The 24,084-nt window shown below is 36.2% G+C and overlaps 1 protein-coding gene across 9 annotated transcripts in view; it reads left to right on the top strand.

Annotated features, from left to right (window-relative positions):
- DDHD1 (DDHD domain containing 1) overlaps positions 1–23,856 on the top strand; it is a 106,605-nt gene extending 82,749 nt beyond the window's left edge. For 6 of the 9 annotated variants that reach the window (XM_042989717.1, XM_015544483.2, XM_042989713.1 and 3 more), the window contains 7 exons: positions 2,581–2,843; positions 5,557–5,632; positions 12,257–12,406; positions 14,315–14,567; positions 15,577–15,768; positions 18,569–18,652; positions 23,525–23,856. In XM_042989717.1, the coding sequence (XP_042845651.1) occupies positions 2,581–2,843; positions 5,557–5,632; positions 12,257–12,406; positions 14,315–14,567; positions 15,577–15,768; positions 18,569–18,652; positions 23,525–23,706 (1,200 nt within the window). In that variant the 3' untranslated portion in view covers positions 23,707–23,856. The remainder of the gene's footprint in view (positions 1–2,580; positions 2,844–5,556; positions 5,633–12,256; positions 12,407–14,314; positions 14,568–15,576; positions 15,769–18,568; positions 18,653–23,524) is intronic. The other 3 variants (XM_015544484.2, XM_042989719.1, XM_042989716.1) reach the window with 1 other exon arrangement.
- The last annotated feature ends 228 nt before the right edge of the window (positions 23,857–24,084 follow it).

Raw genomic sequence — 24,084 nt, 5'->3', positions numbered from 1 at the left:
CCTAATTAGAGTAGACTTTTTGGACACATCATAGAGGTGGATTTCTCCTTTTGCTGCTGACTGGATGATTTATAAAAGCATTTAAACACAACCGTTTAAAACTTTGCTTTCAAAATCATAATGTTTTTTGTTTTGTTTTGTTTTTTTATAAATACTCCTAGCAAGGTGGCCTATTTTATTTTTATTTTTATTTATTTTTTATTTTTTTTTTAACGTTTATTTATTTTTGAGACAGAGAGAGACAGAGCATGAACAGGGGAGGGGCAGAGAGAGAGGGAGACACAGAATCTGAAACAGGCTCCAGGCTCGGAGCTGTCAGGACAGAGCCCGACGTGGGGCTCGAACTCACAGACCGTGAGATCATGACCTGAGCCGAAGTCGGACGCTTAACCAACCGAGCCACCCAGGCGCCCCTCAAAATCATAATGTTTTGAAACACAAACATTCCCGTGTATGTAAACTATAGGAAAAGATTAAAATTGCTACCATATCTAGATATGTTCTAACAAGGAAACACAAAGACCACTTCTATTCAAGTATATGATTATTAAAACAGATGAAAGATGAAAGCATCAGCTCTTCAGAATTGTCCATTCCGTGTTTCATTTCACGGTGAAACATTTTAAGGTCAAATAACTTTCTCTGCCTCAGATAGTTACACTTGTTTTTAGTTACGCATATATGATTGCTGAAACATTGGGTATAGTGAGAAATGCTTTAAATTTTTTGATATGAAATAGGTTATTCACTGGTAGAGATACTGATAGATCTTTTTATTTTAATGGGGGGGATGGTATTTTAAAAACAAAAGGATTGGGTACCTTTTGTCAGAATACTTAAGGATATATCTTTTAGTGTTTCTAGACTTGCCTGGGGTGAGGCTTAAAATCAAGGGCTTCAAATGTAAAAACTATTAACAAATGTTGCTTTTGAAGGAATTTTATTTTATCTAAACATTAGCTTTTTCTGTACCTCCTATCATCTAGATTGTAAATCAAGAAAATTACAAATTTTAAGGGTTACTTGGTATTATCAAAGCCAAGTCCAAAGCATTACATTATAGCTCCCTTTGAGGAGAGCCCTATAAATTTCATATCACACTGCATACTCCTTAAACTATGTTGACTGGAATTACCTACAACCCATGTCTTAGAAGGGTTTTATATGCATTTGCCACTAAGGCAGTAGTTCTTAAAATGTGGTGCCCAGAACTGCTCAGATACTTGAGAATGGAGCCTAGCAATCTGTATTTAACAAGCCCTCCACATGATGCTGGTGCACTTTGTTGGAGCTGGCTTTTCCCAAGACAGAAATTAAAACAACCAGTTAAAGTAAAACCTTTGCATTTGTCCCTAGAGAAAAGACAGCACATAGTGGCAACTCCTCCTCTCCTTCTCTTCCTTCATTGGCTAGATATATTTCATGACACCCAACACATGCTTTCAATAGCTTTAAGCAGACCTTGGTATTGCATTGTAGAATTCTTCAGTGCCAACAGTTAAGAGAGAACATCATGCCTTCATTCATGTCACTGCTAACCCTGCCATGCATGAATCCTCAAATGACTTAGAGGTTAATATCAGCAGGTAAAACATGTTCAGTAAAATCTAATAGAGGGTAGTGGCCTCTTGAGACAAAATAATAAAACTGAAAATGGAAGCAACACATAATGAATATTTGTATGTCAGAGTACCAGCTGGCATAGTAAGTACTGAAATGAGAAATTAAGTTAATATCAAGCAGGAAATTTATAATCAAAAAGTAGCAAGCAATGATAGGAAGAGGAGAGGACTGCCTTATAACTGACGAGGGCCCAGTATGGGTTTGAGTAACATTTTTCTGACTTTATGGAATATTTCAGTTAATATTTGTTAGAGCTAAATTTCAAAGGAAGTAGTTTTACAAAGAAAAAATGACTTAAGATACTTCCCACATTGATAACCTTAAGCCTTAAAAAAACCCTGCTTTCCATCCACATAAAACAACTTTTTACTCGTATCTATATTGCCAACTCAATGGGAATTTTGGAATTTCAAGTGGATCAACATTAGTTTTTTTTTCAATCATACAGTGGCCTTTGATTACATTACTCTTATCTAAACACATAATGTAATATATATAGTACATTAGCACACTTGTTATCATAAACTCAGATATTCTTTTTCTAACATTTACTATAGCTTAAACTATGAGGTGTAAAAATTTAGAATTGCATACGAGTAAGTTGCAATGAAGAAAAAATTTGAAGGGGCTCTTTGGAAATCTTACTGGAATCTGCATGGAATTTTTTTTTTTTTTTTAATCTTTGGAACTGCTGGCTCATATAGTTAGTATAAGGACTGTGAAAGGAGCTAGATGGGTGATATCTGCCTGTATTTTTTAGTGATGATACAGATTACACATTATGTTTACTTTTCTTCATTTTCCGCAAGGTTTTGAAATACCTGAGTTCATTTTAATAACCTAGGTATATTTGGCCAGTAATGTCTGTGTTTCTTTCTTAATGTATTTGAGTTTGGAGATAAAGTTTATAGCAAAGTCAGTGTGATTAATATGATAATGTTTTCTTATTTCAAACAGCTAGTTAAAGGCCTTCAGCAAGAGCTGAACCGATTATATTCCCTTTTCTGTTCTCGGAATCCAGACTTTGAAGAAAAAGGGGGTAAAGTCTCAATAGTGTCACATTCCTTGGGATGTGTAATCACTTATGACATAATGACTGGCTGGAATCCAGTTCGACTCTATGAACAGTTGCTACAGAAGGAAGAAGAGTTGCCTGATGAACGATGGATGAGCTATGAAGAACGACATCTACTGGATGAACTCTATATAACAAAGCGACGGTAAAATACCTTAGTCTCTTAAAAGAATTTTAAAAGTCTTAATGGAATTACTGGACTTCTTAGGAGAAAACTGTAAGTTTTTCATGATAATATTTGGAGTACGGAGAGTATTAGGTAACATGCCTAATCGGCGAGAGACAATTTTGTTAATATTCATGCTAATTCCATGCATGTTCCAAATAGCATAAAATAAATTGCTTTGTCATCATCTTTTTCCTTCCATCTCTTCTTCAGAATTTGTTAGGAGTGAAATCTAAAACTTATTCCAAGCTGAGTCACTGTGCAGAATCCTTATTGAAAATGTTTACCAGTTTGTAATCCTTTGTAATTTTTACTAATCTTAGAGATGGGCCTTTGCCTTTCTTATCATTCTGAAAATAATTTTAAATCCCTTTTCTCCTTGGCAAATGAATTTTTGGCAGATTTATAATTATTTGATCACTTGTGGCCTTCCTGATACTACCTTATAATTCTTAATTACATTCCTGTCTTCATCTATAGTTACATCCTTTATCTTCTTTGTCCTCTTAATGCATCTCATCGATTCTAATAGAACAGTAAAAAGTCACTCATTTTGATAGTTAACATCATATAAAAACAACCAATGTAGTTGACCAAAAATTTTATTCAGGAAGCCTTGGATTTGTTTTAGTCTCATAAGTAATTGTCTAAGGATTTTATTTAAAATATTATTAAGTACCATAGGCTAGATACATATATTTTATAATGTCAAAATAATTGATAGTTTTGAAAGAAGATATAAGCATGTTTCAGAGCAGCCATTTTTTGTTTTGTTTTGCTTTTTAATTTACCTCCAAGTTAGTTAACATATAGTGCAACAATGATTTCAGGAGCAGATTCCTTAATGCCCCTTATCCATTTAGCCCATCCCCCCTCCCACAACCCCTCTAGTAACCCTCTGTTCTCCATATTTAAGAGTCTCTAGTGTTTTGCCCCACTTCCTGTTTTTATATTATTTTTGCTTCCCTTCCCTTCCCTTGTGTTCATCTGTTCTGTGTCTTAGAGTCCTCATATGAGTGAAGTCATATATTTGTCTTTCTCTGACTAATTTCGCTTAGCATAATACCCTCTAGTTCATCCATGTAGTTGCAAATGTCAAGATTTCATTCTTTTTGATTGTCGAGTAATACTCCATTGCATGCATATATATATATATATATATATATATATATATATATATATATATATACACACATACATATACACACACCACATCTTCTTTATTCATCCATGGATGGACATTTGAGCTCTTTCCATACTTTGGCTATTGTTGAGAGTGCTGCTATAAACATTGGGGTGCGTATGTCCCTTTGAAACAGCACACCTGTATCCCTTGGATAAATACCTAGTAGTGCAGCTGCTGGGTCATAGGGTAGTTCTATTTTTCGTTTTTTGAGGACCCTCCATACTGTTTTCCAGAGTGGCTGCACCAGCTTGCATTCCCACCAACAATGCAAAAGAGATCCTCTTTCTCCACATCCTCGCCAACATCTGTTGTTGTCTGAGTTGTTGATGTTAGCCATTCTGACAGGTGTAAGGTGGTATCTCGTTGTGGTTTTGATTTGTATTTCCCTGATGATAAGTGATGTGGAGCATTTTTTTCATGTGTTGGTTGGCCATCTGGATGTCTTCTTTGGAGAAGCGTCTATTCACATCTTTTGCCCATTTCTTCACTAGATTATTTGTTTTTTGGAAGTTGAGTTTCATAAGTTCTTTATAGATTTTGGATACTAACCCATTCTCCCATTCTGTCAGTTGCCTTTTAGTTTTGCTGATTGTTTCCTTCGCTGTGCAGAAGCTTTTTATTTTGATGAGGTCCCAGTAGTTCATTTTTGCTTTTGTTTCCCTTGCCTCTGGAGACATGTTTAGTAAGAAGTTGCTGCAGCCAAGATCAAAGAGGTTTTTGCCTGCTTTGTCCTCGAGGATTTTGATGGCTTCCTCTTACATTTAGGTCTTTCATCCATTTTGAGTTTATTTTTGTGTATGGTGTAAGAAAGGGGTCCAGATTCATTTTTCTGCATGTCGCTGCCCTGTTTTCCCAGCACCACTTCAGAGCAGCCTTTTAGATACAAAATACAGTAAAAAAAAATAATAATAATAAACAAGTTTAGAAAATGAGCTGCACCTTTAAAAAAAAACAGAACCTTAGTTCCATTATTTATTAAATGTAAGTAGATACAAAACATAATAATGGGAAAAATTTGAAGTAATCCAAATGTTCATCAGCAGAGAAGGATTAATAAACTGTGGTTGATCTGTATGAAGGAAAATTATACAGCTGTTACAAAGATTGAAGTAGATCAGGAGGCAATGAAATGAAAAGACCTCCAAGATTCACTATTAAGTGTAGAAAAAAGAAGCACAGAACTGTGTATATGGTGCGAACATTTAGTGTGATTTTTTTTTTTTAAGGTCATATATATGTTTGTATTTGCCTCACATTTCCCTAAAGGATCCTTCCAAAAAGCTGTTAACAACAGCTATTATGAAGAGTAGGGCTACTTTTACTAATCATTTTATAAATGTTTATAGACTGTAGCAGGTGTATCAAATACTGTCAACAGGGATTAATTTGAGGGATTGGATAATGGGCCATCATTTTCTTCTTTATACTTTAGTGAACTAGCGAGCATCTAATATTTATAAAATTGTGAATATAAATATTAGTACATTATCTCCTACTGCTTCCTAGACTGAGAGAAATAGAAGAACGGCTACATGGATTGAAGGCGTCATCCATGACACAAACACCTGCCTTAAAATTTAAGGTAAGGAAGGAGAGAGATAAGATTTCCATCATTTATCTCAATTTCTTTTCAAACATCATCTGAAGTGTGACAGTAGGATTCAAGTGAAATCTGAATTTTTCTTTCAAATGAATATAAACTGAACACATACTGTGTGTTGGACATTGCTAGTTTTGGGGTTTTACAAGGAAAAGGGTGGACAAGATGGCTCCCCAGCCCTCAGGATCTGTAACACAACGTTATCGGTACGATTAGTAGCTTATAGAATGATATATACATGAGAGAGAGATTGTAATTTTGCTTGGAAAGGTTTACAAAGGAATGGCATTTGTACTTAATCTCAGTAAAGTGGATATTGCCAAGTGGAGGAAAAGAGAAATGCTATTCTGTGTAAAAGAAACAGCACAACAGGGGTGTGAAGGGGTATGACCCCATAGTACCTCCAAGAAACATGAAATAATCTCAAATAGTGGAAAGAGAAAAATATAGATAGATTTGGGAAATATTTAGTATTTAGAAACAACAAGCCTTAGTAACCAGCTAGTTATGGATGATAAGAAAAATAAGTGGAAGCATATAGTGATGATTTTAGGGATGGATGGAAAGCTTGCTTTCATTCAGTGAGAAGTATATGACAAAAGCACAGGATGGGGTGTATGTGGTTGGTTTGGAGCAGGGTAGGCAAAAGAGTTTAGCTAGAATTTACAGGATTTGGGGCAAAGGGGCTGTGGGATAACAGGAAGGGTTTTTGAGCATCAGAATGGAGCTGTGGTAAAGTAGTTGTTTAGAAGAATAAAAAATGATAGAGAGATGTCGACCTTGACCTGCCTGTTGGAAAGAACATAGCCTGTAGCTGAATAACAAATAACTCGTTTGCAATGTTAAATGGAGCATGTCATAAGCTCCCTAATACTCATTTCCTTTTGAATGTATACACATATATAGTGTACTATATCATCTCTTCTTGAAATATCTTTATCACAAGAGCTTAACATACTGCTTAAGTAATGGAATGATGTAGAAAATTTTTTAGAAGAATCTATCTCTATGACTTACAATGTTTTTTTTTTAACGTCCATATTTAAAGGCCATAAGGTTGGGATACCTGGGTGGCTCAGTCGGTTAAACATCCAGCTTTGGATGGGGCGCCTGGGTGGTGCAGTCGGTTAAGCGTCCGACTTCAGCCAGGTCACGATCTCGCGGTCCGTGAGTTCGAGCCCCACGTCAGGCTCTGGGCTGATGGCTCGGAGCCTGGAGCCTGTTTCCGATTCTGTGTCTCCCTCTCTCTCTGCCCCTCCCCCGTTCATGCTCTGTCTCTCTGTGTCCCAAAAATAAATAAAAAACGTTGAAAAAAAAAAAAATTTAAACATCCAGCTTTGGCTCAGAGCATGATCTCGTGGTTTGTGAGTTTGGGCCCCGCGTCGGGCTCTGTGCTGACGGCTTGGAGCCTGGAGCCTGCTTCAGATTCTGTGTCTCCCCCTCTTTCTGCCCCTCCCATGCTCATGCTCTCTCTGTCTCTCGATAATGAAATAAACATTAAAAAATATATATTTAAAAGCCATAAGGTAAATTTATGTATTTAAAAAGTATATGAGCGTGATCTTTGGAGTGATCCCACCTGGAAGTTGAGTTCCATCTCTACCACCATTTTTTTTAAGTTTATTTATTTATTTTGAGGATGGGGGAGGGACAGAGAGAGAGAGGAAGAGAGAGAATCCTAAGCAGTCTCCACACCGTCAGCACAGAATCCAATGCAAGGCTTGATTTCGTGAACTGTGAGATCATGACCTGAGCCAAAATAAAGACTTGGATGCTTAACCCACTGAGCCACTCAGGTGCCTCCTTACCACCATTTTTATATATGATCAATATGTTAAATATGCAGAATTGATCTGATAGAAAAAGTAAACTCTTGTATTTCATGTCCTGGATTTTTTTTACTGGAGAGTAAAGTATGATCCACCAAGTATTAGGATCTCAAAATTCAATATTCATATTACTAGAACTTAAACAGTATAATTGTGTATTCTTGTAGTATATACTCATGTGTAGTCTAATAATATGAATTTTTAATTGTTATTTAATTACTCATAGAGGAAAAATACAGAAATCTGAAATTTAAAAAGGACTATCTGATGACTGGCAAATTAATATTTAGAACTCCAGGGATCTAGAAGGAACAGAAGTCTTTCTATGCCTGTTAACCAAAAGATGGGTTTACTTTCAGAGTATAGGTGTTAGGTCTGTTACAGGTGACCACTAAACTTTAAAAACAAAGAAAAACTATTGACAAATATTGGTCTGAAGAGTGGGAAAATTTGGTTGTGATCACGAAACTTGGCCACTAACTGGTTATGTAACATTGGCCAATTATTTAACATCTCTGAATTCATCTGCTTACTCATCTCTGGAAAAGGAGGTTAGACTAAATGTCCAAAGCTCTTTTTCACCTAGAAAATTCTTTGATGGGTGTAGATCTCACTAAATCAGTCATTACTCTTAGAATAATTCCTTTGTGGGGTGCCTGGGTGGCTCAGTCAATTAAGCATCTGACTTCAGCTCAGGTCATGATCTCGGGTTTGTGAGATCAAGCCCCACATCGGGCTCTGTGCTGACAGCTCCGAGTCTGGAGCCTGCTTCAGAATCTGTGTCTCCCTACTCGTGCTCTATTTTTCTCTCTATCAAAATAAATAAAGATTTTAAAAAAAGAAGAATTCCTTTGTGTGTTTGTCTGTCAAACTGCATACCAATCATAAAGAAAGGAAAGTTGTTTTATAACAATTTAACAAAAATTTATGAAACGCCTGACCAAAGCATAAAGCATTTTTCTAGGATATATATGTATTTACAGGTATGTATACATCAAGCAGAAAGGATTTCCATAGGGGGTGCCTGGGTGGTTCATTAAGTTAAGCGACCAACTCTTGATTTCAGCTCAGGTCATGGTCTCAAGGTTCGTGGGTTTGAGCCCACATTGAGCTCTGTAGTGAGCATAGAGCCTGCTTGGGATCGTCTTGCTCCTCTGTCTCTGCCTCTCCCCTGCTCACTTGCGTTCTTTCTCCCTCTCTCTCAAAAATAAACTTTAAAAAAAGTATTTAAAAAAAAAAAAAGAAAGAAAGGATTGGGGCACCTGAGTGGCTCCATTGGTTGAGCATAGGAGTTTGGCTCAGGTCATGATCTCATGGTTTGTTGTGTTCTGGCCCCTTGCTGGGTTTTGTGCTGAGAGCATGGAGCCTGCTTGGGATTCTCTGTCTCCCTCTCTCTCTGCCCCTCCCCCAGTCATGCATGCATATGTGCATGCATGCTCTCTCGCTCTCTCTCTCTCTAAGATAAACAGTTAAAAAAAAAAGTATTTACTTAAATTTTCTTCTATCTCAACTATATTTTGTATCTTTCCCTATCCTTTATTATTTTAATTATCTTAATCCTTTCAGAAGTTGGTGTTTTCATCTGTGTCACTGTCTATGATGTTTTTTGTTTTCTTTTTTTTATGTTTGAGAAAGAGCATGCAAAAGCAAGGGGGGGGGGGGTCAGAGAGAAAGAGAGAGAGAGAGAAAGAGAATCCCGAGCAGGCTCTATGGTGTCAGTGCAGAGCCAGAGCCCAATGCAGGGCTCAGACCCACGAACCCAGAGCTCAGGACCTAAGCCAAAATCAAGAGTTGGACGCTCAACTGACTGAGCCACCCAGACAGCCCAGTTACTATCTACCATTTCAAATGCTTTTTCTTATAGTTTTAATTTAACACAAGTTAATTTTCCTCAGCCTTCAGACATGTCGAAGTTACCCAGTCCTTTAAAAGCAGAAAAAACTTTCTCAAACCTTCTTTAACATGGAGGTACCATTTTCAAAATATATATTCGTTATTTGGGGGAAAAAAGAAGAGTCGCTTCAGATGTAGTGTGGGGAAGAGATTAAAGGGACATAAAATTGGAGGCAGAGACAAGTATATATAGTTATAGTCCAGATGAAAGACCATGAGGTGAAGTGCAATAACTTCTTAGATGTTGGAGATGAGATGGAATGATGAATTTGGGACGTCTCACCCATCAGGATAATGGGATATATGAGAGAAGTTAGACGACCTTAAGAGGTAAAGTGTCATGTTCTATATATAATCCAGTGCTGCTGATCACACCAGTTTTCTAGAAGCCCTCTCACGTGCCATTCATGTATACTGCATTATCATGGTTCTCCTTTCCCTCCCCTTTTGTAGTCTTACCTCCTTCCTCTGCTAATCAAATGTAGTTCTCGCTAAAGCCCTTCTCCTTTTTTCTTTTTTGTTTTAATTTTTGTAATGTTTATTTATTTTTGAAGTAGAGAGAGAGAGAGCGTGAGTTGGGGAGGGACGGAGGGAGAGGGAGACACAGAATCCAAAACAGGCTCCAGGCTCCGGAGGTTTCAGCACAGAGCCCAGTGCGGGGCTCAAACTCACCAGCCATGAGATCATGACTTGAGCCGAAGTCAGATGCCCAGCTGACTGAGCCACCCAGGCACTCCTCCTTTTTACTTTTAAATGTTTGTTTATTTTGAGAGATATGCACTATGCATATCTATGCACTTCATAAGCCCTCTTACCACTTCTCTTGGTTTTACGTATCACTTCTGTAACGGTGATACATAGAGTTGGGAGATGACATATCCAATTCTGTATCTCTTGCCTTAGAATTTCAGCCCCTGTAAATTAGATACGTTACAGATACTTCAAACTTAATTGTGAACAAAAACAGAACTTACCTAGAGTTTCCTGTTGCAGTTGATGGAACCACTGTCTTCCCAGTCAGCCAGACCCAAACCCTGTGACCTGCCTCTGACTCATTCCTCATCCTCATCTTCATTCAGTCATATTGATTCCACCTTCTCCTCTCCCATTTCTATTTCTGAATGGAACATCTCGCCCTGCCCGGGTTCAGATTCTCTCTTGCCTAAACACTTTCAGTAGTTTCCTAACTTGTCTCTGAGTCACCAGACTCTAAATTTTCCAGTTCATCCACATACTACTACCAGGTTTACTAACCTCCTAAAACATGGGGCAAATCCTGTTCTCCTTCACTACTCATAAAATCGATTAAGTCCTACTTTTTTAACCAAGTAGTCAAGATTCTGTGCATTCTCATTCCAAGTTACATTTTCCTGACACCCAATTTTTCAACTATGTCAGACTACTTATACTTCCTAAATTGAGCCAGGTTCTCTCCTGCCTCTGCTTTAGTTCATGTGATTGTATCAGCCTAAAATGTCCTCCTTTCTGGCCCCAATGACCAGCCCCAGGTGTAGAAATCCTTTTTGTTTTTTATGGCCAATGCAAATGCTTTCTCCTGTGTGTCAGAAGACGAACAGACTTTTCTCCAAAGAAGACATCCAGATGGCCAACAGACACATGAAAAGATGCTCAATATCATATCCTTTGCATAAAGGAAATGCAAATCAAAACCACAGTGAGGTATCACCTCACATCTGTCAGAATGGCTGAAATCAAAAACACAAAAAACAGCAAGTATTGGAGAGGATGTGGAGAAAAAGGAATACTTGTGCACTGTGGGTGGAAATGAAAACTGGTGCAGCCACTGTGGAAAATAGTATGGAGTTTCCTCAAAAAATTAAAAATAGAATTACCATATGATCCAGTAATTCCATTAATGAGTATTTACCCAAAGAATTTGAAAACACTAATTCAAAAAGATAAATGCACCCCTGTGTTTATTGCAGCATTATGTACAATAACCAAATTAGGGAAGAAACTTAAGTGTCCACTGATAGATGAACGGATGAAGATGTGGAATATTAGCCATAAAAACAAGAATGAAATCTTGCTATTTGCAGCAACATGGATAGATCTAGTGGGTACAATGCTAAGTGAAATAAGTCAGCCAGAGGAACACAAGTACCATATGATTTCATTCATGTAGAATTTAAGAAACAAAACAAAGGAACAAAGAAAAAGACAAGACAAACCAAAAAACAGACTCTTAACCATAGAGAACAAACTGATGGTTACCAGAGGGGAGGTGGGTGGAACGTAGATGAAATAGGTAAAGGGAATTAAGAGGACACTTACTGTGATGAGCTTTGAGTAATGTATAGAATTGTTGAGTCACTATATTTTACACGTGAAACTAATATAACAATGTATGTTAATTATACTGGAATTAAAAAAAAATTAATGTGGAAAAAAATGCTTCCTCCTGTGTAAAAACTCTGAGGTGGAATTAATTATCCCTCTCTTACAGCAGGCTTTCCCCCTATTCATTTATTTTATTATGCCTCCCCCACAGGATTCCTCTGCCTTATTGGTCTTTATTAAAACATTGATAGCATTAGAATATTACTTCACACAAAATAGTAGCTTGATAAAACTTGGACTAGTGTGTGAAAACACACAATGAAATGGTCTTCCTTTTCTTCTTCTCATTTTTTGTTTTCTGTTAGATTTAAAGATAATGAAGTTGATTCTAAAAATGGATTTTTTTAGACTAATTAATGGTTGGCATATAATTATGGCAGATACCATCTGAACAAAGCTTGTGAAAAAAGACATTTGAAGATAATTTTATTGTTCATATTTTGCCATGTGTTATGTTGTGCCCAAATTCTGCCGAGAAAAACTACCACCAGTTTTAAAATTTGGGATGACTTTATCATTTTAGGTTGAGAATTTCTTCTGCATGGGATCCCCATTAGCGGTTTTCTTGGCATTGCGTGGCATCCGCCCAGGAAACACTGGAAGTCAAGACCATATTTTGCCCAGAGAGATTTGTAATCGGTTACTGAATATTTTTCATCCAACAGATCCAGTGGTGAGTTGCAGTTATAGACATTTTTCCCTCAACATTAAATTATTCATAAAAGACTCTGTATGAAATATTGCAAGGTACAACTGAACTAATGAGAAATGAGTTAATTTATCTGATTATATTTTCATAGGTTCATATCTTTAAGACATTGGTGTTTTGGTTAATTTAGGGCTCAGAAATACCTCAGAGGTGATCTATGTTATAAGAGCATAATGTAAAACTATTATCTCTGGACAAATAGTACAAGGAATAGGAATCTTCTGGACTGTCTAACCACAACCAATTGTAATACCAATAACCCAGCAACCACAAATTTTGAAAATTCCATTTTAATCTTTTTTTCTCTAAAACATGTTACCATATTGAAATGTGTTTGGTAGACCGACCCTATTTGAAATGTATTAAACATGAAAAAGTAGAAGAATTTATTTTAGCCTGGTCGAATTTTAAGTCTGGAGTTTTTCATTCTCTTTTATGTTTATACTGTTAATAATTTTTTAATGTTTAGTGTTTAATGTTTTTAATCACTCCAGTGATCTTGCATCCGGGTAAATTTTATACTACCAAGTAAGATTGTTAGATGAGAAAAACGCTTCTTAAATCTTTTTGGGGACAAGGCTAGATAGAACTAAATTTAAAAGAAACTGTTTTAAATAACCTTCATTCTCAGAAAGTTTGCTTTGTGTAATTGTGTGAAGTCTTTTCAAATATCTTTAGCTAGTACCAAGTAAATATAGCATTGATTAAATATTAAAATTTTAACAATTCCCTATGTGTTAAAGAATCAAAAATGCTATCTTTAAGAAATGAATTTCACTGAGAATCTAGTATTAGATTCAAATACAGACAGCACAATCTTTGGCCAAGTCACTCCCAAGACTTATCTATGTAATGCAGATGACAAAATTTTACCTCCTAAAATGGTTAGGATTAAGTAAAATATATGTAAAAACACCCAGCTAACCATTTAGTATTTCATTAATATATATTCATTTTACTCATTATCTTGTAACTTGAAAGTGAACTTGAGTTTGTAGGGGAACTCTGAGTTATCAGTGTATACCCTGTCCTTGGTATAATCTTAAAGTTTTGTTATATCATAAAGGAGGGCTCCAATGTCATTTTATTAAGTTATTTTTCATTATTCATTTTATAGTTTTTCCTGTGATTTTTTTTTAAGTAAAGTTTTTTTAAATAAAGTTTATGTCAGAACTGTGCTAAGCAGTATTTACAAACGTTGTCTGTTCTTGCCAACATCCTTGTGAGGTAGGAAGTGTTAATCTGATTTCTACAGCTCAGGAAACAGTGACTCTGAAACTTGTGACTTGGTAGGTATTATTCAGTTAGTGACAGAGGCCAGAATGTGAACTTGGGGAATTCTAATGCCAAGTCCATTCATTGTCTTTTCTGCTATATCATCCCTTCTTCACATTAGACAAATGGTCTTTAATCAGCATCTAATTTGTGCTGTTACTATGTTAATCTATTTGAAAATAGAGCTTACGAAGAGCTTCTAAGATGTTACAGATTGGCTTTATTTACTGTGTCCTAGTTTACTGTTTATTGCTTCCGCTTTGTTGGTGAGACTAACATAAATCTAATTGTTATATGATATCAGAACCTAATAAAAATGAATCCGTTTTTCTGAAAAACAAATTAACGGGCACTGTTAGCTTAGACCAACACTAATTGGTTCTTTCCATAATCTCATCATTAAGGATATATAATTAGACCAAATTACATATTATTAATAGTGAACAAATGGGAATGCATGTTAGAAATACCAGATGTTTTTTTTTTTTAATTCCCTAAGGTCTATTGAGCATGCAATAAAATAAGAATAAATAGTTTACTAAAATCCAAGCATTGTGCCTTAATGTTGTGTTTCTTTGCATTTTTTTTAAAATCAAGGCTTATAGATTAGAACCATTAATACTGAAACACTACAGCAACATTTCACCTGTCCAGATCCACTGGTATAATACTTCTAATCCTCTACCTTATGAGCATATGAAGCCAAGCTTTCTCCACCCAGCAAAAGAACCTACCTCAATTTCAGAGAATGAAGGCATTTCAACAATACCAAGCCCTGTGACCTCACCAGTCTTGTCCCGTCGACACTACGGGGAATCTATAACAAACATAGGCAAAGCAAGCATATTAGGTAATTTCTCTTAAGTATTTCTTATCAGTAAATGTAAGTACTTTTTTAGATAGGCATTAAATTTGGGGTACTTGAAAATACTCTGCATATTACAAAACATCCAACATTTAATCCCCATGTCTAGAATTAACTACCCTCTCACTGTTCATACTTGAGAGCTAAAATCCCCAAAGGTTCTCTAACTAGATCAGATCTTGTAGGTTTAGAATATGAGATAGCTGGATAGACAAGGAAAGGTCTGGGAATCAAGGCCCTCATTTTAATCTTGGCCCTACCACCTACTATGAGATCTTGGGGAAGTCCCATCATTTTTAATGGTCTGCTTCCTCACCTGTAAAATGAGGGAGTGCTTGAGTTCTAAGGGTGTCCCTGCCAACCAGTTCTGCAATTCATGTCTTAACAGTCTCTCAAACCGTGTCTGTCCTGGGGTCAACAAGGATATTTAATTTCTTTGAATCATCTCCTGCACCAGCCACAATGTTTAGGGTAGCGCTGGGATATGTGCCCCTTGAATTTGTCCATTGTTCTTAGTTACAGGTTGCCTTAATATAAAGTGCCACAAGATGGCACTATAAATAGGCTTTTCATTGAGATTTCACTTTGTCATACTCCCAGATTTGTTTATTGATAGCTTTTTATAACATACTCACTTAACTTCAGTAGTAAAGCATATCAATGGTAAATATATGCCCCGGTCAATGGTATGATTCTTTCATTAACGTTTTTAATCTTCCCAAATATTGTAATCAACAGTGATCACTTGAATAAAATAGAATCTTTATTCTTTTGTACACTGTATTCCTGCAGTTTGTACAACTCTCATTCTATTCAACACCATTTTTACTTAGAAACCTACAGTGTAAATTGTAACTTTCCTATGTTCCCACCCTGGAAAAATATGACTAGGACTTGGTTCCTCTGCCAATTGGCTGTAACTATGGATGGTGCTCTTTAGCTTGGTATGTGGTGTGATTCCAACAGACTGACTGCCCTGTTTTGCGAAATATAGGGGCTGCCAGCATTGGAAAGGGCCTTGGAGGGATGTTGTTCTCGAGATTTGGACGCTCATCTACATCACAGCCATCTGAGACATCAAAAGACTCAACAGAAGATGAGAAGAAGTCACTTGGCTCGCTTCCCACTACCACTGTTGCAACACAGACCCTTCCACATAGCAGTTCTGGCTTTCTGGATTCTGCATGTTAGTTCATATTTTTCTTACTTTAAGTTAATACTCGATCTCTTACAACTTGAAGGCGGGGAGGATAAAGATACTAACGGTAGCAGTCAACTCTAAAATGTAAAGCATAAGTTAGCTTTTTTTTAAAAAAAGTACTTTTCCTCTGATTATATTTTTTATTTATTTTTTTGAGAGAGAGAGAGAGAGCATGCAAGCAGGGCAAGGGCAGAGAGACAGAGAGAATCCAAAGCAGACTCCACACTTCGCATGGAGCCTGGCACAGGGCTCAATCTCACAACTGTGAGATCATGACCTGAGCTGAAATCAGTAGTTGGACACTTAACCGACTGAGCCACCCAGATGCCCCTGATTATATTTTTAAGTATAATTCCCAGGTAAATGCAGTTTTGCTCTCTGCATTGGTGAATGAAGAATTAAGAACATTAATAATCAGGGCCTGGTGGCACAAGGGTCTTAAACATCGAGCATAAAACAAATCTCTTTGGGAGAAAGCACCCCTGATTTTTAGAAAGTAGATTTTTTAAAAATATGGTCTTCTCAGCCTTAAAAATTCATGTAATTGCTTTAAACCTCTGCTGTGTATATTCTTGATACTTTTTAAAAGCCATCCTGCTGCTAATTCCAGAGTTTCATTCATCCAGCCAAATTACAAAGACCTTCAGGCTTATATTGTATTGGATCCGCTGTGTGGTTTCCAGTTCTGTCCCAGCTACCTAGTGTAAAGTAGATATTCAAGAAATGAATAAATGAATGGATAGTTATGCTGGACTTAGCATTAGAATGGAGCTCTATTTAATTCTTTCCAGTAGACTTCTAAGGTTTAAAATCTTGAATAGTTGTGAAACTCTTATACATTTAATATATATTTAATCCCAAGGGTCTAAATTTGAGCCTTATTTTCAAGTGTCCATAAAAGAAGACTAATAAGTCCTATTTTTCCATTGACTTACATAAAGAAATGTAGATTCTCAGACTAGCTGCTTTTTGTTACTATAGCAATCAGGGAAAACTTTTCCTTTCTTTCTCTATAAATGTTTAAACAGATTTTATTTCAGATACTTGTAGCCTTGTCTTCTTGCTGTGTCTGCTACTCTGTATTTTAAAATGACCAGTGTCCATTGCCATCCATCAAACATACTTAAAAAAGAAGTTCAAGTGTGGTGGTTCTAGAGGCTGGATCTTTCTCCACAGTTAGCCCTACTCCAGGAGCCATTATCCTGGACATTCCTGAGTTCGACATTTCTATTCGGACCAATAGCATTTTTTAACGTACTCCTATTTATGTGAGACTCTGATTACTAAAAATTTTATAATTGTAAGCCTTTTGAACACTGCCTAGAAAATTCATTTCAGACTTTGATATTTGTATAAAATTCATTTTTTTCATTTTCTTATTATTGCTGACTTAAGCTTTCACTTCTACTTATTCAGAAATGCGGCTGTAAAAATACAAAATTCTGTTGTGACATACAGAGATCACAGCTCTAAAGTTTCTGAAGAAGAATAGTTTAAAAGAATTTTGTAAGATGACAGGTAAAAAGTCACAATTCCTTGTAATGTTAATACACAGCAATGATGCTAGTAAATAAACATTAGGGTGACTGAGGAAACAAGAATGAAGTGGGATTTGAGCCCCCAAGAAAGGGTAATGAAGACAAAGAGAGAATCCATAGGATCTGAAGGAAGAAAGCTGTTTCTGTGGTCTTTTTACTATTTAACATAGTAATTTCAAAATGATAACAGAGAAACCTGTTTCTTCTTTCAGGACAACAGTTAATAGAGGTGCTCAGCTGCATTGCATCATTATACTTTGATAGCTTAACAAAATACATTTTCTGTCAGTCTTGCATATAAATTCTTTCTTTGTTGGTCTTAATGGTAAAGTCCTTGTAGACTGTAGACTCCACTAAATATGAGCTAATCGTGAGTCTTAGTTACAGATATTTATCTCTAGACATAGATGTAACTATTAAAATTAAACTATTATAGTAGAATTCCACCTTTTAAAATCAGATTCTCAAGATTTGCCTTACTAATTGTTAGACTTGCTTCAATAATACACTCTTCTTTGTAATCCTGATTTGGATGTTTTTTTATGTCATAGTTGCTCTATTCACATAGTGGCTGTATCTTGCAAATCCTAAAACCTTTCTTCCTTAAGCCTTCTTTCTGGGATTTGGTCATTGTGATTAGGTGATTCTGGCTTCCTTCCTTTCTTCGTTCTGCTCGCATTGATTGCCTCAGTTCCTGATGACCTTTATCCTGAAGCTGCCAACTTTGATTCTCTTGCTTTTTGAGGATAAGATGGACACAGGCTTTGAATTTTCATGATCCATCAGGGTTTCTCTCTTTGAAGAGTATGTGTTGTCAATTGAAACCACTTTATTCTCATCAAGTTGAATATCAATAGCTAGTCTTCATTTCTTTTGAAAAGTCCGGGCTTATTTACGGTAGTTTTATGGTTTCATTTCTTGTACTCCCTTATGTTTGTATCATATTAGGGAAAAAAAAATCTGTTTCTTTTAACATTGTTTTGCCTCAAGGTTAGAACTTAAATGAGCTATTAATTTGGGGGATATCTGGGTGTTAACAGATTATGACATTGTATTGCAAAGTTAACGATGCTTACACTTTCCATGAAAGAGCTCTTCATAAAAACCAAAGTGTGTACTTCTTTATGTATGCTAGGTTTAATCAGCATATTTGGGAGTGTTGTTCTAACTTTTGGCCACTGCATCATTGAAGGCCCTTTGTAACCATCAGCCAACACTTTACAGCATCTTGTGTTTTTTTTTCACAGATTTCAGACTTCAGGAATCGTTCTTTAATCTCCCACAACTTCTTTTTCCGGAAAATGTAATGCAGAATAAAGATAATACCCTCGGTATGGTATATGTCAGGAATAGCACTCAGAGTACAATAAAAATGATCCACTTATAGGTCTTCCGCTCACTGAAAACTTGCATCAGTTCTTCTATGAGATCAGCTTGAATGTTAACCATTACAGACCATTTGATATGTAATTTTTTCCTGTATATTCTAACCTTAAATAGTAGGGGTCCTGAAACCCAAGTATTGATTAGTCCCTTAGTGTGCTAAAATGATACTGCTATACATTCCTACAAAGAAGCAACCTTTTGGAGAGGGAAGAAAAGCATGAGGTCATCTTCCTTCTTTATTGTCCCAAAGGCTGCAAAGAGGTTCGCTGTTCTTTACATGTAAGACATTTAGATATAAAGTCTCATAGTGTAAGAAATGTAATTATTCCTAGTTATTTCAGGTATCAGTACCGCTACTACTTAGGGCTGTGGGTGTGCCCTAGCTGTTGCTATCTGGTTTCAACACAAATATTTTTTCTTTAAGAAGGGTAGGTTTGCATTTAAAAATTAGCATTATTGGATACAAGAGATATTTTCAGTCTCTTAATTTTTAGCAGATTCTAAATGTACCACTAAGGATTAATCTTAGTTTAAAATCGTTTTTATCATTAACTTTCATTCCTTTTTCCACAGCTCCTCTCCTTTTCCTTTTCTTTTTTTTTTTTTTTTTTTTTTAATATTGGATTTTGTCTTTAACAAAAAATGTTACAGGTTTTTCCTTGGATTTTTAACCACATTTAATTTTACAACTTCTCTATGTAGTTGCTAATTTCCATACATATTTTTCCTGTTTTCAAAAAAACTTCCTTGATAAAAATTCCAAAACAGTATTTTAATATAACAAACTGATTTGTGTTTTTATGCTCCCTAGCAACAGTTTGTTTTGATGAAACTTCATGAATTTCCCTTAAGGAATGATCTTATATAAGTGCTCTCTCTGCCCCCTGCTCATGTAATAGTCACATCCACGAAGAAATTATTTGACTTTGGTTTTTGTATATTTAATTCAACACAGAAGTTGATCCACTCATTTATCCTGCGTTCAAGTAGCCCTTATACGTATTATCTTAAAACCATCCCAGCTATCTAAACATTAACTACACCAAACTGATTCAAATGGTAATATGTGTATGGCTTCTATTTCTCTTCCCCTGCTTTTTTGCATTTAACAATTATTTATTAAATGTTTACCATGAGCCAAAGTACCAAGATAGCCACTAGAAAAGATACCAAAATGAAACAGACTTCAGTACTGCCCATAAAGATACTAAATGCTAGTGTGGAAATTGAGCATTTTCTAGAGAATATATATTTACCTAGTAGAGAAGTAGATAGCTACATAAATATTTATAACATATGGTAGATGTGATGAGCCACATAACAAAGGTACTGGTAAAGGACTCCGTCAGTTCTAGGGAATGAGAAAATGCTTTCACCTCAAAAAATTATAAAAGACTCTGTGGAGGTAGAATTTGGACACACGGTGATGAAAAGACATTGCAGGGAGAAGAAACAGCATACGGAAAAGCACAGGGTATGTAGAGGTATGTATGTATGTATGTAGTTAGTTTTCTTGAGAAGAGCCAAGGATGAATAGAAGGGAATAGTTTTGAATGTGATTGGAAAAGTTTCTTAAACCAGATTGTAGAGGGCCATCTCCTGGAGTTTTTTTGTATTCAAGATTTACCCACAAAGCCCATCTGTTATCAAACATTAGGTATTTGAATATCTTTCAGGACAGATTAGTGTTGGGAAACTATTTTGGCAGATATGAAAACTGATTATAATATCAAGGATAGAGGATATCCTTAAATATATTTGAAATTATAACAGTTCACAAAATGTAAATATTCCTTGATGTCAAACACCTAACCACATGAAATGTATAGTTGCTCTGAGGCAACACAGAAATAACAAGACATAATTTACCCAGCAAGAACTCAGCATAATCTTTCTTACTATGAAAGAAGCTTTTGCTACTCATTTGAAAACACAATTTGCTTTACTGGTATTTTCTTGGTGTCTGCCTGTAGCCAAAAATCATGCAATTATGACCAAAATTAGTACTTACAAATAAGACCACTTTTAAGATTCATTAAGTTTTTGAAAATTTCTCTCCAAGGAAGTTAAAGTGTTTCCATTAAGCAATAGAAACCTGTCCAATTAGTACACATTTTAAGACTAAGATGTGCACTTCCTATTCACATGTGTTATGTTTTCTAATACAGTATCCATGTGGACAAGCCTTGTGCAGAGAGTTCTCTGATGAACGGACAGTCCTGATGACACTTCACCTCCTACATACTTCATACACTGCAGACATTCACTCTAGGGAATAGGAAGGGAACTAGGCCTCTGTGCCAGACTCCCCAGAAAAGAAAATAACCCATGCTTTAAGGCAATATAAGGCAACTGCTGATGATTGATAAGATCCCACAGTATTTTTTCTCAGTTTCACTTCTCTTCAGTTCAGGATCTCATTCCTTTCTTTGTGGATAGAGGAATTCTAGCACTTAAGGCACTCAAAAGAGAGAAAAAAGGGACAGAGTGATGATATTATGTTTTCCTTTCTCTTTGACCTAATTCAGTGAGTAAAACTAGGAAAAAACTACCCGCTGTGTTGTGCCACTCATTTTTGATGTGCTAATATTAAGAAAATAGGTCCAAGGCAACTCCATATAGATTTAGGCCTATTTGGGCCAAGAGCTCATCTCACGGCACGTAAAGAATGGTAACTGCCATCTGGACCCTTGCTCCCTTGGGAATTCTGTGACGTACATAAAAGGAAGCGACGTGAGACGTAGGCCCACCTTATTCCATTCATCCGCCTGCAGAACCAACACCTGTGAGGTCACCTGCACTGGCAACCACACTACCTGTTGTAAACCTTGGAAGGAGGATGAGAGACTAAAACAGATTCATCGGGTACAGGCTGGCTACCTAATTCCCGTTTTGACGAGGATAGCCTACACATAAATAACCAGGGTGAGAGATGGCAAGTCTAGTTAACCATACTGACTGTAGGTGGTAAGAATGACAAGGGCATAGAGTAGGGCAATAATTAAGTTCAGCATTTGAGTGTCTAGTATATGAAAGGCAGTGTTTCACAACAGTAACCACATTTAAGAATAAATCTCAGGGACATAAAATCAAAGCCAAATAATAGTTGTTATAACAAAACACAAATCCCTTTTTTTTTAACTTCAAAACAAAAGTTTAACTTAAGGCCGTTGGACTAGGAAAGGCTGTTCTACAGTGGCATTTTAAAGTAGAAATGATAACTTCATGGTCTTTGCCGATATTAATGTGTAGGTTTCTCATCTCTTCTGTTTTTCATTTTATTTCTCCTCTTTTCTTTGTAACTACCTCCAGCTTGACTTCTCTTCTTCACGCTTGAGAATTCCAGTCTCCTCGTTTTTCATCTTCCTGTATCTTGTGCCAGAATGTGCTGACAAATCGAACTCAAATGTCCTATGGAGTACAAGAGATAAAAGATTCAGACATTACTACCCCCCAGTTCCCCATATAGATTTCAGCTATTTCTGCTGTATTATGGATTAGCTTATTGTAATTTAAGTGAGAAGAAAAGTTTTAAAAAATTTGTAAATATATTTTACAAGTGTTTTATAACCCAATTGGTATTTATGCTGCTTAAGGGTAACCTTAAAATATACAGATAGATCAGTGGGCACTCCTGGTCAGAAAAGCATAGTTGAATAGAAAAGTAACAACTCTATGCCCTTTTAAATCACTAAAAGATATTGTCACAAAATACCTATTTAAAATAAGCATTAGCTAAACGTTTATATGAAATCATTCTCTAGAGTGATACAATTTCCCATGTGCAACTTAACCAAATTCCCAGTGTAAAACAAAACCCAACTTCTTCTCCAGCCTCGTTGATTTTTGCCACCTTTTACTTGCTACGTCTTCTGGCACTTCGAACAAAGATTTGGGTGTTCTTTGTTTTTAAGATAGCTCCTTCAAAGTCTTATACAGCTCATTGACTCTTTTAAAGGAATTCCTAGAGATCAAAGTATTATTTTTCTAAGTGTTTTATCTCTAAGGACATATTAAATGAATCCTTTGCAATTCTCTTATAGCCTTGATTTTTCTCCAACAGGTATTGCAAGGACTTTTCTGTGGCTTTTAGAAAAAGACTTGATTAAATTCACTGAATTGTTTGAGCACAGCGCTGTTATAAATGAAGTCCTTCCTCCCAGGGATCACCACTATTCCCCCTGGTTTAACTGTCCCAGCCACCCAGTGGATTCTTTATCAAACAGACATTTAGTGAGGACTTGTATGTCTCAGGCACATGTGAGGCCCTGCTGAGTGCATGGGGACCAGGCTGTGCCATGGTGGCCACATGGGGAGGAAAGCAGTCTAGGACTACAAAAAGTAACCACAGAACGAGGTGATGGAGAGGGCCTTTGAGTGACCTGCTGCATGCACTCCCAGACATTATTGCATATAAGCCTGGCCCACACTTCTGCCAGAGGGCTGTTTTTCTTATTTTACAGATTAGGAACAAAGATTAAATGGGAAAGTTAGGATTTGAAGCCAGTTTCTTTACTCCAAACATAGTCTATGATACCAAGTGATTTTTTTTGTTTGTTTTATTCCTTTATTATCCCATACTGACCTAAGCATACAAAGGAAAGGACTCTACCAAATAGAATCCTGAGCTATTGAGTCTGTCTTGGGTGTTTGTTTGTTTTCCATGAGATTAGAGTGGAAAGTCACTTTAAAGAGGGGGGAAAAAAGGATAAAAGAATCATTTCTATTAGCTAAATTTTTATTCTCAACTCTAGGTAAAGTCTATATAGAACATATTGTAATACTTATTCACTTGTTTGACTTTCTTTTCCTTTCAGTGGAATTGGATCACAGAATTGATTTTGAACTCCGAGAAGGCCTTGTGGAAAGCCGCTATTGGTCAGCTGTCACATCTCATACCGCCTATTGGTCATCCTTGGATGTCGCCCTCTTTCTTTTAACCTTCATGTACAAACATGAGCACGATAATAATGCAAAACCCAATTTAGATCCAATCTGAACTCTTGAAGGACACTAATGGCCCCAAACTGATTTCTTCCTGTTAAAATATGTGTGTCAAGATATGATGGAGATTTCAGGTTTAAGTGTGTTTCAGTTTTGTTTAGGGCAAGAAATATTTGAATTTAAAGCACTTTATTTAAAAAACAAATATTTTTTCAGTCTGAAAGAAGTTATTTACACTTTTCATCATTTTAATTATGAGTCTGACAGAGCCTCCTGCAGAGAATCAAGCAAGACCTGGAATTGAGTTTGGGTGAACTACATTATAAATCACAATCTAATTTCCCCCAAATATAAAGGCATATTAATGAGTTGAATCTAATGTATTAACCAAAATATGTTGTAACTCTCAAATGGTCAAGATCCAGTGTAGTCT

This window comes from Panthera tigris, chromosome B3, assembly GCF_018350195.1.
Source record: "Panthera tigris isolate Pti1 chromosome B3, P.tigris_Pti1_mat1.1, whole genome shotgun sequence".
Lineage (NCBI taxonomy): Eukaryota > Metazoa > Chordata > Mammalia > Carnivora > Felidae > Panthera > Panthera tigris.
This window is presented reverse-complemented; position numbering and strand designations above follow the sequence as displayed.